General features: G+C 41.5%; 1 protein-coding gene across 1 annotated transcript; it reads right to left on the bottom strand.

The window, feature by feature from the left end:
- Positions 1–10,508: 10,508 nt before the first annotated feature.
- Positions 10,509–11,886, bottom strand: LOC141629060 (uncharacterized). The gene is made up of 5 exons (XM_074442128.1): positions 11,679–11,886; positions 11,248–11,522; positions 11,045–11,202; positions 10,615–10,759; positions 10,509–10,517 (listed from the first exon to the last, which is right to left on the bottom strand). The coding sequence occupies exons 1-5, from the start codon at positions 11,884–11,886 to the stop codon at positions 10,509–10,511; spliced, it is 795 nt and encodes a 264-aa protein (XP_074298229.1).
- Positions 11,887–14,331: the final 2,445 nt, after the last annotated feature.

The following is a 14,331-nucleotide window of genomic DNA, read 5'->3' as shown; positions in this document are numbered from 1 at the left end:
TACACATCAAGTGTGTAGCCCTGCCAGATTACCCATCACAACAGGTAATCCTCGCCGCCAGTGGGTGACCGCAGCCGATCCCACCTAGTCCAGCTCCTCAACAAGCGACAATAATCCTTGTCCCTTAATGTGCACATCCCCTCCCGTGGCGGGTTCCACGGAGGGCGAACTAGGGTGTGAAGCCACTCCCGCAAGTGACTCCACCACAATCACAATCACAATACAACACACCCATCTCAACACCCTTACACCAACATAGTTACAACAATCTCCATACTCCGATGATCAACAGATAACAATAATCACAACAACATGTCTTACAATAACAGTAAACTGAGTAGGAAACCCTACCTTAGCAACCAACAGTAGTATGCAACACGGACAATCAAAAAGGCTCCTCTACGAAGTCTTCTCCTATACAATAATCATGTAACACAATTACACATTGCACAATTCCCAAATCCCATTTCCATATATATACAGTAACCCCAAAGAGTACAAATAATCATAAAGATAGGACTTACCAACACTGCAACGAGAACTTATACGCAAGAGTCACGAAGATTACCCACACGACGATGCTACGAAATGATTAAGGGAAAGATTAGGGAATGATTAGGGTGAAATTAGGGTAACGTAGAAACTGATGAAGTTGAAATGATGTTTTGAAAACTGACGCGGGATATAAAATAATCTTAAACATTCCCTAATCAAACCGTCAAAATAACACTCGCCAGACCGAATACTCGGCCGAGTATCGTTATACTCGACCGAGTATCCTCTACTCGGTCGAGTATTCACTATACTCGGCCGAGTATTCATCGGCAGAACCAAAACAACTCACAACAACAGCACTACTCGGCCGAGTAGGCTCTACTCGGTCGAGTAGTCGCCAAAGAAAATCCGTAGTGTTACAATCTTCCCCCCTTAAAAAGAACTTCGTCCCGAAGTTCACACTGTACTATAAAACAAAACACAACACTACACCACAAGACTATACTAACCACATATAACAACACCAAGGAACTATATAAGTCACTACAAAAGTCATTACCCCGACTCAGAGCAAAACAACAAACAAAACAAAACACGACCGTGACCATCTCCTACCCCCTAAAAGGACAACGGTTACGTCCCCGTAACCAAACATACCTGATCGAAAAGGTTAGGAAAACGTTCTCGCATAGCTTCCTCGGGTTCCCATGTGGCTTCCTCCACATTATGATTAGACCAAAGGACCTTGAGTAAGACCGTCTCACCATTCCGGGTCTTACGAACCTTGCGATCAAGAATCTCCTTAGGAATCTCGGCGTAGGACAAGGATTCATCAAGCTCGATGTTCTCCATCTCAAGGATATGCGACGGATCGCTCACATACTTCCGAAGTTGAGATACATGAAAAAAATTGTGTACTCTATCCAAAGCTGGTGGTAACGCTAATCTATAGGCCACCTCGCCAACACGGTCTAAAACCTCATAAGGACCTATAAACTTTTGGCTTAGCTTACCCTTTTTCCCAAACCTCATAACACCTCGCATAGGTGACACTTTTAAAAGAACCTTGTCACCTACCATAAACTCAATGTCCTTACGGTGCAAGTCGGCGTAGCTCTTCTGACAATCTTGAGTTGCTCTCATGTTTTGCCGAATCAACTGGATTTGCTCAACCATATCTTGAACCAGCTGTGGCCCTAAAACCACCGTCTCAGAACTATCATCCCAACAAACTGGACTTCGGCATTTCCGGCCATACAAAGCTTCAAAAGGTGCCATCCCAATGCTTGTGATAACTGTTATTGTATGAAAACGCGATCAGATCAAGCCTGTCTTCCCAACTGCCCCCAAAGTCCATAACACATGCCCTCGGATGTCTTCTAAGGTCTTTATGGTCCGCTCCGTCGACCATCGGTTGCGGATGAAAGGCTGTACTCATCTTTAAAGTCGTACCCATCAACTCTTGCAACTCTTGCCAAAACTTGGATATGAACCTCGCATCACGATCCGAAACGATATCCTTAGGTATACCATGTAACCGAACCACATGCCTCCTGTAACCCAATGCCAGCTGCATCTTAGACCAAGTATCCTTCATGGGAACGAAATGGGCTGACTTGGTTAACCGATCAACAATCACCCAAATCATGTTGTTACCTTGTTGTGACCTAGGTAACCCCACAATGAAGTCCATGGAGATCGACACCCACTTCCACTCTGGTACATCCAAAGACTGGATCTTACCTTGTGGTCTCCTTTGTTCACCCTTGACCTTTTGACAGGTCAAACATCTGGCTACAAACTCAGCTACATCTCTCTTCATGTTTGGCCACCAAAAAGTCTTCTTAAGATCTCTATAAAGCTTGTCACCACCTGGGTGAACTGAATAGGGAGTGCAATGAGCCTCCGTCAAGATCACTCTCCGCAACTCTGCATCCTCAGGAACACACCATCTCCCATCAAAACGAACACTCCCATCTAGATGGATAGAAAACCTGGAAGCCGTTCCACTCTTTACTTTTGACTTCCACTCCTGAATCTTAGGATCAAGCTCTTGCTTACTTTTGATGTTCTCATACAACGCTGGCTCGACCGTCAAATCCCCGATGGTATCCCCTTCTCGAATCATAAAGATCCCCAGACTAGACATCTCATCCCTCAACTTCAGCAAGGACATAGCTGTACATAGCGAATGAACGCTCTTCCTACTCAATGCATCTGCAACAACATTAGCCTTACCCTCGTGATAGATGATCTCCATATCATAATCTCCAATCAGCTCTATCCACCGTCTCTGTCGCATATTAAGCTCCTTCTGAGTGTAGATATACTTTAGACTCTTATGATCAGAGAACACCTTAAAAGTTGCCCCATAAAGGTAGTGTCTCCAAATCTTAAGAGCGAACACAACTGCACCCAGCTCCAGATCATGAGTAGGGTAGTTCTCCTCATATTGCTTCAGCTGTCTCGAAGCATAGGCTATGACTTTCCCTCCCTGCATCAAAACACAACCAAGACCATTCTTTGAAGCGTCGGTATATACCTCAAAGTTCTCACAACCCTCTGGCAAGGCTAGGATAGGAGCTGTGGTCAAGCGTTCCTTTAGGGTCTGAAACGCCGTCTCACAACTCTCATCCCAAACAAATATGACCTCCTTCCTCATCAAGGATGTCATAGGCCGCGCTATGGTAGAGAAATCTTTCACAAATCTCCTGTAGTAGCCTGCAAGGCCTAAGAAACTCCGAATCTCAGCAACATTCTTCGGCGATTCCCACTTGGTGACGGCCTCAATCTTACTAGGATCCACGGATACCCCCTTTTTAGATATAACATGGCCCAGAAAAGCCACCTCCTATAACCAGAACTCACACTTGGATAGCTTGGCATAAAGCTAATTATCTCTCAAAGTCTGCAGGACTATCCTCAAATGCTCCTCATGCTCTTCCTTAGCCTTAGAATAGACTAAGATATCGTCGATGAAAACAACCACAAACCTATCCAAAAACGGTGTAAAGATCCGATTCATCAAGTCCATAAAAGCTGCTGGCGCATTGGTCAACCCAAAAGGCATCACCACGTACTCGTAGTGACCATATCGAGATCGGAACGCTGTTTTGGGAATATCCTCATCTGCTATCCTCAGCTGGTGATACCCCGACCTCAGATCAATCTTGGAAAACACACCTCCTCCACTTAGCTGATCAAACAAGTCATCAATCCTCGGCAACAGATACTTGTTCTTCACTATGACACGATTGAGCTCTCTGTAATCAATGCACAATCGCATACTTCCATCTTTCTTCTTTACAAAAAGAACTGGAGCTCCCCACGGTGACACACTAGGCCTGATGTAACCCTTGCCTAGCAACTCATGTATCTGCTTTTTCAACTCTGCCAACTCCTTAGGTGCCATACGGTAAGGTGCTTTAGATATAGGACCCGTTCCCGGCTTAAGCTCCACGCGGAAATCAACATCCCTCTTGGGAGGCAAACTCGGTATTTCCTCAGGAAAAACATCTTCAAACTCTCTCACCACAGATATCTCAGAAGCTGTCGGTGACTCTACTCGGTGATCTCTTACATGACAAAGAATCAAGGGACACTTCTTCCTCAAACATGACTTTAAAGTCATCACAACTATGAACCTACACTTAGGCTTTACCACAAACCCTCTATAGGACACTCTAACACCCTTGGGACCCTTTAAGGACACCCTCTTTTGCCGACAATCTATCCTGGCATCATACTTACCCAGCCAATCCATCCCGACAATCACCTCGAACCCATCCATAGGAAACTCTAACAGGTCTACTGGTAAATCGACCCCTCCAACTACCATGGATACTCCCTTATACAGCTTGAGACACGACACAGACTCCCCAGAAGGTATGAATACATCATCTTTTACAACCTCAAACTTTCCCAAACCCATAGACACAGCATGACTCTTAGACATAAAAGAATGTGTAGCCCCGGAATCAAACAAAATAAAGGACGGTACATTATTAACAAGAAAGGTACCGGTAACTACATGAGCATCATCCTGTGCTTCCTGCTTGTCCATCATGAAGAGTTTTCCACTGTTTTTCTGTCCTCCACCCTGAACTGAAGCATTGGAGGTACTTGGCTTGGTCGCCGAATCCCGAGTGACGCTATTGTTCTGGCGCTGATAAGATCTACCACCACCACGGTTGTAACCGCCCTGGTTGCCCTGTCCACCTCTATTGCCTCATAAACCTCCCGGTCGGTTACTAGCAAAACTCTGAGTCGGCCCCTGAGAAAAATTCCCTGACCGAGCTGCTGAACCATTGCCGGGCTTGTAGCTCGTGCATTCCCGTCTTTTGTGGCCTATCCCATCACAGTTGAAGCATGTAAGGTTGGTGTTGTCACTCACAGCCCGACCCCCATTCTTTCCCCACCACGAGATCCTCCCGAGAAACCACTCCACCGAAAAAAGCCTTAGCATGGTTGAAGTTCCCTCTCTTGTTGGTCGGTACCGATCACATGTTTCCACCATCGACCTTCCTCTTTTTCTCGCAGCCGAGTCCTCTCATCGATCTCTTTTGAGAGATCTACCATTCTCTCGGCTTGACCCGCTCTCGGGTACACTTCCTTGAGGTCGTGCAACCCCAGTGGCATACGACTCACTATCTTAGCAGATAAACCCCTCTCAAAACGGAGAGTCAAACCCCTCTGTCCTAGCTGCATGTCTTCCACATAACGAGATAGCTCCAAAAACCGATGATAGTAATTTGTGACTGTCATCTCCTCGGTCATAGTGAAGGAATCGAAGTCTGATCTCATCTTGTGTCGGATATGCTCCGGCACAAACTGCTCTCTCATAGCACTCTTCAACCCAGACCAAGGAATAGCTCCTTTCGCCTGGTAGTAAGCTCTAGCATCATCCTTGACATTTTGCCACCAAACTGCAGCTTCACCTCTTAGGTAGTACACTACCTGTTCAACAATCATGTCCTCGGGGCACTTAACCATTTCCATGAGAGCTTCAATCTCACGGTGCCACTTCTCGAGTAGCTTTGGTTCACCTACCCCGTCATATGTGGGAGGGTTGAAACGAGCAATGTTGATGCTGAGCTGTGTTGCATCCATCGACTTCTCGTTCCCTTTTCCCACATTTTTGAGAGCTTCAAGGAGAGCCTCTTGTTGCTCAATCATGCGAGTAACCTCATCAAGAGTCATCTCTGAAGCTTGGATCTGCACGGGAGTTCTTTTGGGCGGCATACTGAACTGACAAGGAAGACGGAAACGTAAACACAAAAGTTTACGACTCAAAACATAATAATCTTCCGCCAAAAGAACACTCGGCCGAGTATGAAACACACTCGGTCGAGTAACGACTACTCGGTCGAGTATCTTAGATACTCGGTCGAGTATTCGACTCCGAAAATGAACGTCAAAAACTCAAAAACATCACTCGGTCGAGTAACACAACACTCGGCCGAGTATCCTCTACTCGGTCGAGTACGCTTTCTTACTCGGTCGAGTTATCACATACAGTAGCTACTGCTACTCACTGCAATTCAATACTCGGTCGAGTTCTTGGTTACTCGGCCGAGTGCTCCCTACTCGGTCGAGTACACCTTACGCTCGGCCGAGTCACGAGAATAGACGGGTATACGGTATAAGGTTCCCCTATCATGCTCACTATTCCCCAAACAACACATAATATTAAGAACTTAAATGCCATGTTATAATCACATCAAAGATACAATTCATATATCAAGAACTTTAATGCCACATTATAATCATATCAGCATACAATTCATGCATATGCTAAATCCAACATGACCAACATTCACAACCCATCACATCCACCATTCCTCCCATCACAACATGTACGAACTTCAACACACATACTTTCAACTATCAACTTTTACAAACATGCATCTTCACATACATGTACATACAAAACCTAACTCTCATCACACTTCCCCATGTTACCGGCTCGAGTTAGTGAGGGCCAATTTGCGACTCCGGGACGTCTCCCGAGTCTTTGTGGTAGCTCCAAACAACTCTCCCCGGGTTCATTTTATTTAGACTCCCTAGGTTCATTATATTCATTTGTTTAGGTGCCAGAATCTTCGGCTCTGATACCACTTTGTAACACCCCCTCATACCAAGGTGCCTTATCAGGACCACCCTACCATGAAAGTGTGTTACCATCTCGGTTTCCCAAGGTTAGTACATATCAAAAAGCATCCAAACTGAGCACATTTATTAAAGTACTGTAAAATGTAAAGTTTACATCAACCAAACTCAAATACTGTTTTAACAAAATACACCTTCAAAGTCTGATAATAAAAGAAATCCAACTAAGACTCAGACGGTGATGCTATGATTTGTGATAGCACTTCTCCCAAGACAGTCCCCTAGCTCACACTAGCAATACCTGTCAAGCCTGCTCACCATCCCCGAATGGATCACCTCAGATTCCACAAACAACACGGGGTCAGTATTACTCAAACATTAAGACAAACAAATGGAGGAATCAACTGATCATCGCCAATTCCCAATCCTCCATTCACACACAGTAACCGACTACACACTGAAGTGTGTAGCCCTGCCAGATTACCCATCGCAACAGGTAATCCTCGCCGCCAGTGGGTGACCGCAGCCGATCCCACCTAGTCCAGCTCCTCAACGAGCGACAATAATCCCTGTCCCTTAATGTGCACATCCCCTCCCGTGGCGGGTTCCACGGAGGGCGAACTAGGGTGTGAAGCCACTCCCGCAAGTGACTCCACCACAATCACAATCACAATACAACACAGCCATCTCAACACCCTTACACCAACATAGTTACAACAATCTCCATACTCCGATGATCAACAGATAACAATAATCACAACAACATGTCTTACAATAACAGTAAACTGAGTAGGACACCCTACCTTAGCAACCAACAGTAGTATGCAACACGGACAATCAAAAAGGCTCCTCTACGAAGTCTTCTCCTATACAATAATCATGTAACATAATTACACATTGCACAATTCCCAAAATCCCATTTCCATATATATACAGTAACCCCAAAGAGTAAAAATAATCATAAAGATAGAACTTACCAACAGTGCAACGAGAACTTATACGCAAGAGTCACGAAGATTACCCACACGACGATGCTACGGAATGATTAAGGGAAAGATTAGGGAATGATTAGGGTGTAATTAGGGTAACGTAGAAACTGATGAAGTTGAAATGATGTTTTGAAAACTGACGCGGGATATAAAATAATCTTAAACATTCCCTAATCAAACCGTCAAAATAACACTCGCCAGACCGAATACTCGGCCGAGTATCGTTATACTCGACCGAGTATCCTCTACTCGGTCGAGTATTCACTATACTCGGCCGAGTATTCATCGGCAAAACCAAAACAACTCACAACAACAGCACTACTCGGCCGAGTAGGCTCTACTCGGTCGAGTAGTCGCCAAAGAAAATCCGTAGTGTTACAGTGCGTTACATCAAAACGCACAAGTATGGTATTTGTTCCTTCTTCTTAGACATGCTATGATAGTTTCCACATGAAGCCTTGTTGTTATAATTTCTCACATCCATCACCCATTTCGAGCCTTTTCTCACTATATGCTACCCCGTATTTGTTTCTAGCTATATAACAAATTGCCTACCTTGTTGAGCTAGTAACCATCTTGGTGAGTTTGGGGTGCTCTTATCATGGGCTGTTCTTAATCTATATTGATTTTGATGATGTGAGGTTGACGGAATTACTGATTCCCGTTATGGTTTTCAGAAAAAAAAAAAAAAGTGAAAGTTGAAAAGAAAAAAAAAAAGAAAAAAATGAATGAGTTGAAAGATGAAAAAGAATTGGAAAGATAGATTTGGAAAAAGTGATGAAAAATGAGAAGAAAAAGAGATGATATTTGTGCTTCCATGTTTTACGAAGAGTTGAGTTAGGAAGTTCATTTTTATGCCAAAAAGTCTTAATTTGAGCCATATGCTGCTTTGGTTCAATGGGTTATTGCCATGGGATTGGTTTTGGGTTTATTTGAGGACTCTTTGCTTGTTTGAATGGTTGTTAGCTTGACCTTTAGCCCCACATATCCAAAATTGTTTGTCAACTTTCTACCCATTACCCCTAGCCTCTTTTGTGTCTTCTCATGGCTTCTTAGTGTGCATTCTTGTTTAGTCATATGGGATTTGGAATATTTACCATCCTAGATTGCGGGCGCATTCTCTTGAGTCGTAGATAAGAGAGTGTCAATCACATATAATTGCCTTATTCATAATATGAGTGTGTGTGTGTTTTCCCGTGAGGATTCTGATGTCAATAAGATCATGGAAGAGTTAAAATGTCCAGGTGAAGTCGTTTGTGCTACGCCATCATGTAAATCTCATCCATGTATTGCATTTTTTTCTCTATGCCCATGTTGTTTCAGGATTTAATTCATTGTGCTTTAAAGTTACTTGACGGGAATTGCATTTGGATGTGATGACTCTTGCTCTTACCCTTCTCCTTGTCATACATTATATTGTGTGCTGGATTGAGGACAAGCAAGAGTTTAGCTTAGGGGAGTTTGATAAGTCTATTTTATATATAGTTTAACTCCCTATTTTAGCTCGGTTTTATTTGATTATTGCACATCTATAAGTGTATTTGTGAGCTAATTTCGTATTCTAGGTCATTTTGCTTGTATTCATTGCATTTTGTAGGAAATGAAGCATTCGATAGCTTTTTCCCGTCAAGTTAGCAAGCACTAAAGTTCACGAGGGTAAAAGAAATGAGACTTGACCACGGAGGGGCATTTTGGGAAATTCTGAGCATGGAAATCCCGAGCATGAAGAAACCAACTTTGGTTGGTGGAAAAGTAAAGAAATGAAGCCCAAAATGAAGATTAGATAACAAGATTAGGATTCCCTTTGTGCAATAACTGAGAGGAATTGAGAGGCATTATGACGGAACATTGGATTCCTATGCTAATTAATCAAGAATTAAAGGGAAATAGTCGGTTTTCCACGACCCCGATAGGGGTTGGGTATCCCCGATGGGGGTCACATTCATTTATATTGTTTACGTTTCATCCCCATAGTCCTATATAAGGGGTGTTGAATCCATCATTTTGGGGATACTTTTTCATACACTTTTACACACCTTCATACACTTTATTTCAATTCTTAGGATAGTTTAGATTTCCTTTCAGCATTTTATTATTGTTCTAAATAAATTCCTTTAGCAATTTCAAGTTATATACGAGTTATACTTTAAGTTGTTTTGGTTTTACCTTGTTCTTCATATTCAAGTTCTATTTCTATTGTTAAGGTAATCCTATTTCTAGTACTTATTTCATTCCATTATCATCATGATCATTATATCATATGTCATTAGTTTAGTTTTCAATATGTGTGAGTAGTTTATTTTGTCTAGGGATTAGGGGAGCCATTCATAAATAGTACTTCTAAATATTGAATTAAGATTCTATAATATCGATTAAAAGTTTCTATCACATGCTTGTATTGAATTTTTTGTATTTGATTATTGGCCACAATCCTAGATTAAATTTGTTAATTCTTTCTAAAAGTCGAGAGGCACGAAATTGAATTAGACTAAGCATGTTTTAGTAGACCGATCTAGTAATGGCGAGAGCTCACTATAACCCATTCTATGGTAGACAATAAGGCCGAAAGTTGATTGTCATTAGATCTAAACAATTATCGTTATTAAGAAATCCTAGTTTGACATGAGCATTTACATATTTGCATGTGTGACCCGATTCCCCTAGACTCTTTTATTATTATTGTTTTTATATTATTTTATCACAAGTATACCAACCAAACCAAACAATCATACGATTACCGACCTTGATAGAATTCACTCCATGACAACTTTTTTAGCAACTCCCGTCTCCTTGTGTTCGGCCCCTATTACTACATTCATTTGTTACTAGGGTATTTATCTTTTTTTTTGGGTCAAATGTGAGCTTTGTATTAGTATAGAACAAGCATTACATGATAGTACTATATAGTAGACCATATCAAACAGCCTACATCATTACATGAGATGAATATTTAGCAAAGATAACCAATCTCTATCATTCAAAGCAAGTAGTCTATCAAATTTTTTGATGAACGTTAATGCACTTGCGCTATAATTTCCTTGACTAAGATATCAGGCCTTCTCACTTTGTATTCCAGTCTGCATACATTCCTTGTAAACCAGATGTTATACCGAATTGCCATCTTTGCCATCCTACAGATTTTAGTCTGGTTCTGTGAATAACCAGTCCTGCCATTGAGATTAAGATAGAGCCATTATTCTACTCCTGCAATCACCATACAACTGTGAAGACAATCATTGAAAATGTGTTCATGTGATTCTGCAGCATTCTCACAAAGCAAACACCTATCAGAAAGACACACGCCAAACTGTGCCAGTTTGACTTAAGTGTTTAAATCTTTTCTCTAAATTAACCAGCCAATAAACGCATGATTAGGTATATTCCAAGGATCCCAAACTTCCTTATACCATTGGACAGGGGGGTGTGGTCTTTACAGCCAACAGTATCCAGACCTGACAGTGTAACCAGTAGGTTGCATAACCCATTGACTACCCTGATAACCACCAGAAAGCAACTCCCGTGCTTTACAGATGTTTCTCCAGTTCCAGTTTGAATCTGAAGGAGGTTGATAGCTAGACCAGTCAACTCCTTTCAAATACACATGGTCAATCTATAAGACCCAAAGTCTATCATATTTAGTATATAACCAGTGTACCAGCTTTCCAACACTTGCAACATTCCACACCCCATCATTTTTAATCCCCAGTCCACCTTCTTTCTTACTATAACAGATGTCATGCCAAGCCACCAAAGGGGATCTGTGATAATCACTGCAATTTTCCCACAAAAAGTTTTGACAAATAGCTTCAATTTGTTGGATCATACATTTAGGTATTAAGAAAATAGAGGCCCAGTAGTTGTGCAAAGTGTTTAGCACAGAATTTATAAGTATAAGTCTCCCAGCATAGCTAAGCTTCCTTGCTCCAATACCTTTGATTTTCCTAACAATTTTTTCAGTGAGAACTCTGCAATCCTTTCTTTGTTATCTTCCAGGTTGTATTGGCACTCCCAAATACTTAAAAGGCAAAGTACCTTCCTGAAACCCTGATATTTGAATGATATTCTCTTTTATTCAAGCTGTCACACCATTGAATACAACCTCAGACTTAGCAGCATTCACTTTCAAACCAGATGCTGCAGAAAAGGTTGTCATTACTCTAAGGAGCAACATAATAGACTGAATATCTCCTTTACAAAACATTAGAAGATCATCATCAAATAAAAGGTGGTTCAATTTGAGGCTTTTACATAAAGGATGATACCTAAAATACCATCTATCAGTTACATACTCCATTATTCTTGTGAGATATTCCATGCAAATACAAAAAAGAAGAGGGGGGGGGGGGGGAAGAGGGTCCCCCTGCCTCAGACCTCTTCTCCTAGCGAATTATCCAAAATGAGCTCCATTAAGGTTTAAAGTGTAGGTGGGAGTAGTAAGGCATTCCATGACCAGACCTTGGAATTTCTGTGGAAAATTAAGAGCTTCAAGCATCTGTGCCACAAAATATCCACTCAATTGTGTTATAAGCCTTTTGCAAATCAAGTTTGAACATGCATCTAGGAGAAGCCATGCCCCTATTATACAGTCTAACAAGATCCTGACAAATCAGGATATTCTCAAGGATGCTCCTCCTTTTAACAAAAGCTCCTTGATTCCTGCTGATGATATCGGAAAGAATCAAAGCAAGTCTAGCACATAAAATCTTAGAGATTGTTTTATAAATCACATTACAACAGGAGATAGGCCTGAAATGCTTGACACTAGTTGGTCTCTCCATCTTAGGGATGAGTTTAATGATGGTAGAATTAATCTGTGACAAAAGTTTGCCAGTATCAAAGAAATTGACCACTGCTGCACAAACCTCAACTCCTATAATATACCAGGCATCCCTAAAAAATTGACTGCCATATCCATCAGGGCTAGGAGATTTTCCCTTAGGGATGCTAAAAAGACATTGCTTAACTTCCTCAACTGTAACAGGCTTACTCAGGATTGACCAGTTTAGCAGTACAACAAGCCCCCTGCCTCACTACAGCCTGATTCACCTTATCAATTACTGTATGAGAACCCAAGACATCCTGATAATAAGCTAAGAATGCTCCTTGAATAGAGTCTCCCTCAGTACATAAAAATCCATCTTTATCTTCAATTTGGAACACTTTGTTGAGGAAAATTCTTTTTTTAATAGCATGATGGAAGTAATTAGTATTCAAATCACCTTCCGGTGTATCTTGCATTTCTACATCCTCCGTAGCTCGGGAGGACTCCGCACCACCTCTCCTTCTCTTTGTAGCACCTTGGGTAGTAGGTTTTCTAGGTGCCATTTCTGAAATTTTAAGACAAAAATTCATCGTAAGACAAATAAAAATCCATCCAAACAAGAATAATAGAACAAATTAGTGAACTAATTCATCCTATAATTATTAATAGAACACAATTTAATCAATTTCTAGCATAAACAAGCACAAAATCGAATTCTCCCAATTTGAGTTAGGGTTTGAGAAAGTTGATTAAATTGATTAAAATGGATGAAATCAAAGAGAAATGAGATGAATACTTACTTGGTGATGTTAATAGATGAACAAATCTTGCAAAGTGATGATGAAAATAGTGTTTTAATGTGATTTTAGGTGAAGAAAGTGAAGAAAAAAGGAGAGAAAGGGAAGGAAGTATACCGTCAGGTTGTATGAAGGAGATGATAAAATGATTTTGCCTTACCCGTCAAACAAATAGCAGCCAAAAAAATAAAAAACCACGGCCCCGATCGGGGCCTGGCCACCTCGATCGGGGTTGACCAACTCTACCCGCTTTTGACTTTTTTACTCCGTATTTGTTTTAGCTTCTCCATTTTCGAAAGTTACGTCCCCGAACGAGGCTGCTTGCATGGGGAAACGTGAATATCCTGCTTGAGCCTCCTTTTCTTCGTCCTTCGCCTATAAATCACAAAATAAAACACCGTCAAGTCTAGTAATTTTATTTCTAAATCTACGAAAACATTAAATTGTGAAAAATTAAAACAAAAACAAATAAAAGATTAGGTTGCCTCATAAGAAGCGCTGGTTTAACGTCCCTCACGACTTAAGAAGCTCCTTTGATCAATTTTCGTCCTTGAGCTTGCCATCTTCCGAGCTCTTTTTCATGGATTCTTTCACTTTCCTCATCCATTTCAAGCTTTTCCAAGAAAATACCCCCTTCCTTTTAGCACTCTTAGCATTAGTTCCTTTAAACTCCTCACCTGCAAACAAATCAATATCAATATTGACCTCCAGCGGATCCGTCAGTACGGATCAAGGTATAAAAGGAGCAATAGGAGAGTTCGTAGTGTTAATTAAATAACAAGACTCTTGTAACTTTGGGCTCCTAATGGTATTGTTCTTGTTAAAGGTAACCCAGTCATCGCCCACCTCCAAAGTCAACTTCCCATTTGTCACATCTATTAACGCGCATGTGGTGTGCAAAAATGGCCTACCCAATATAATTGGGGTTTGTGAGTCCTCGGCCATATCAAGAACAAGGAAGTCAACGGGTATGAAAAACTTACCAACTTTGACGGGCACATCTTCTAAGACTATAACAACCCGACCTCCCACCATCGTAACACAACCCCAATAAGATGGGATGTGTACCTTTGAGCCCATTATTTATCCTCACTTTAGCCCAAAAGCACAAGGCCTTGTTACTAAGTGGTGGGTGGAATCTCTTATAAACATATCACAACCTCCTCAATTTCCCGATGTG

This window comes from Silene latifolia, chromosome Y, assembly GCF_048544455.1.
Source record: "Silene latifolia isolate original U9 population chromosome Y, ASM4854445v1, whole genome shotgun sequence".
Lineage (NCBI taxonomy): Eukaryota > Viridiplantae > Streptophyta > Magnoliopsida > Caryophyllales > Caryophyllaceae > Silene > Silene latifolia.
Note: the sequence above shows the minus strand (reverse complement) of the source record. Positions and strands in the feature narration are given on the sequence as shown.

What these genes read in the sequence shown, in the direction of transcription:
- LOC141629060 (XM_074442128.1), bottom strand. Translation starts at nt 11,886, where the DNA reads ATGGAGTATGTAACTGATAGATGGTATTTTAGGTATCATCCTTTATGT. An exon ending in GTCTGAGGTTGTATTCAATG is followed by an intron (nt 11,523 to 11,678) that starts GTGTGACAGCTT and finishes GGAAAATCAAAG; the next exon opens with GTATTGGAGCAAGGAAGCTT. An exon ending in TTGCAAGTGTTGGAAAGCTG is followed by an intron (nt 11,203 to 11,247) that starts GTACACTGGTTA and finishes TGGGTCTTATAG; the next exon opens with ATTGACCATGTGTATTTGAA.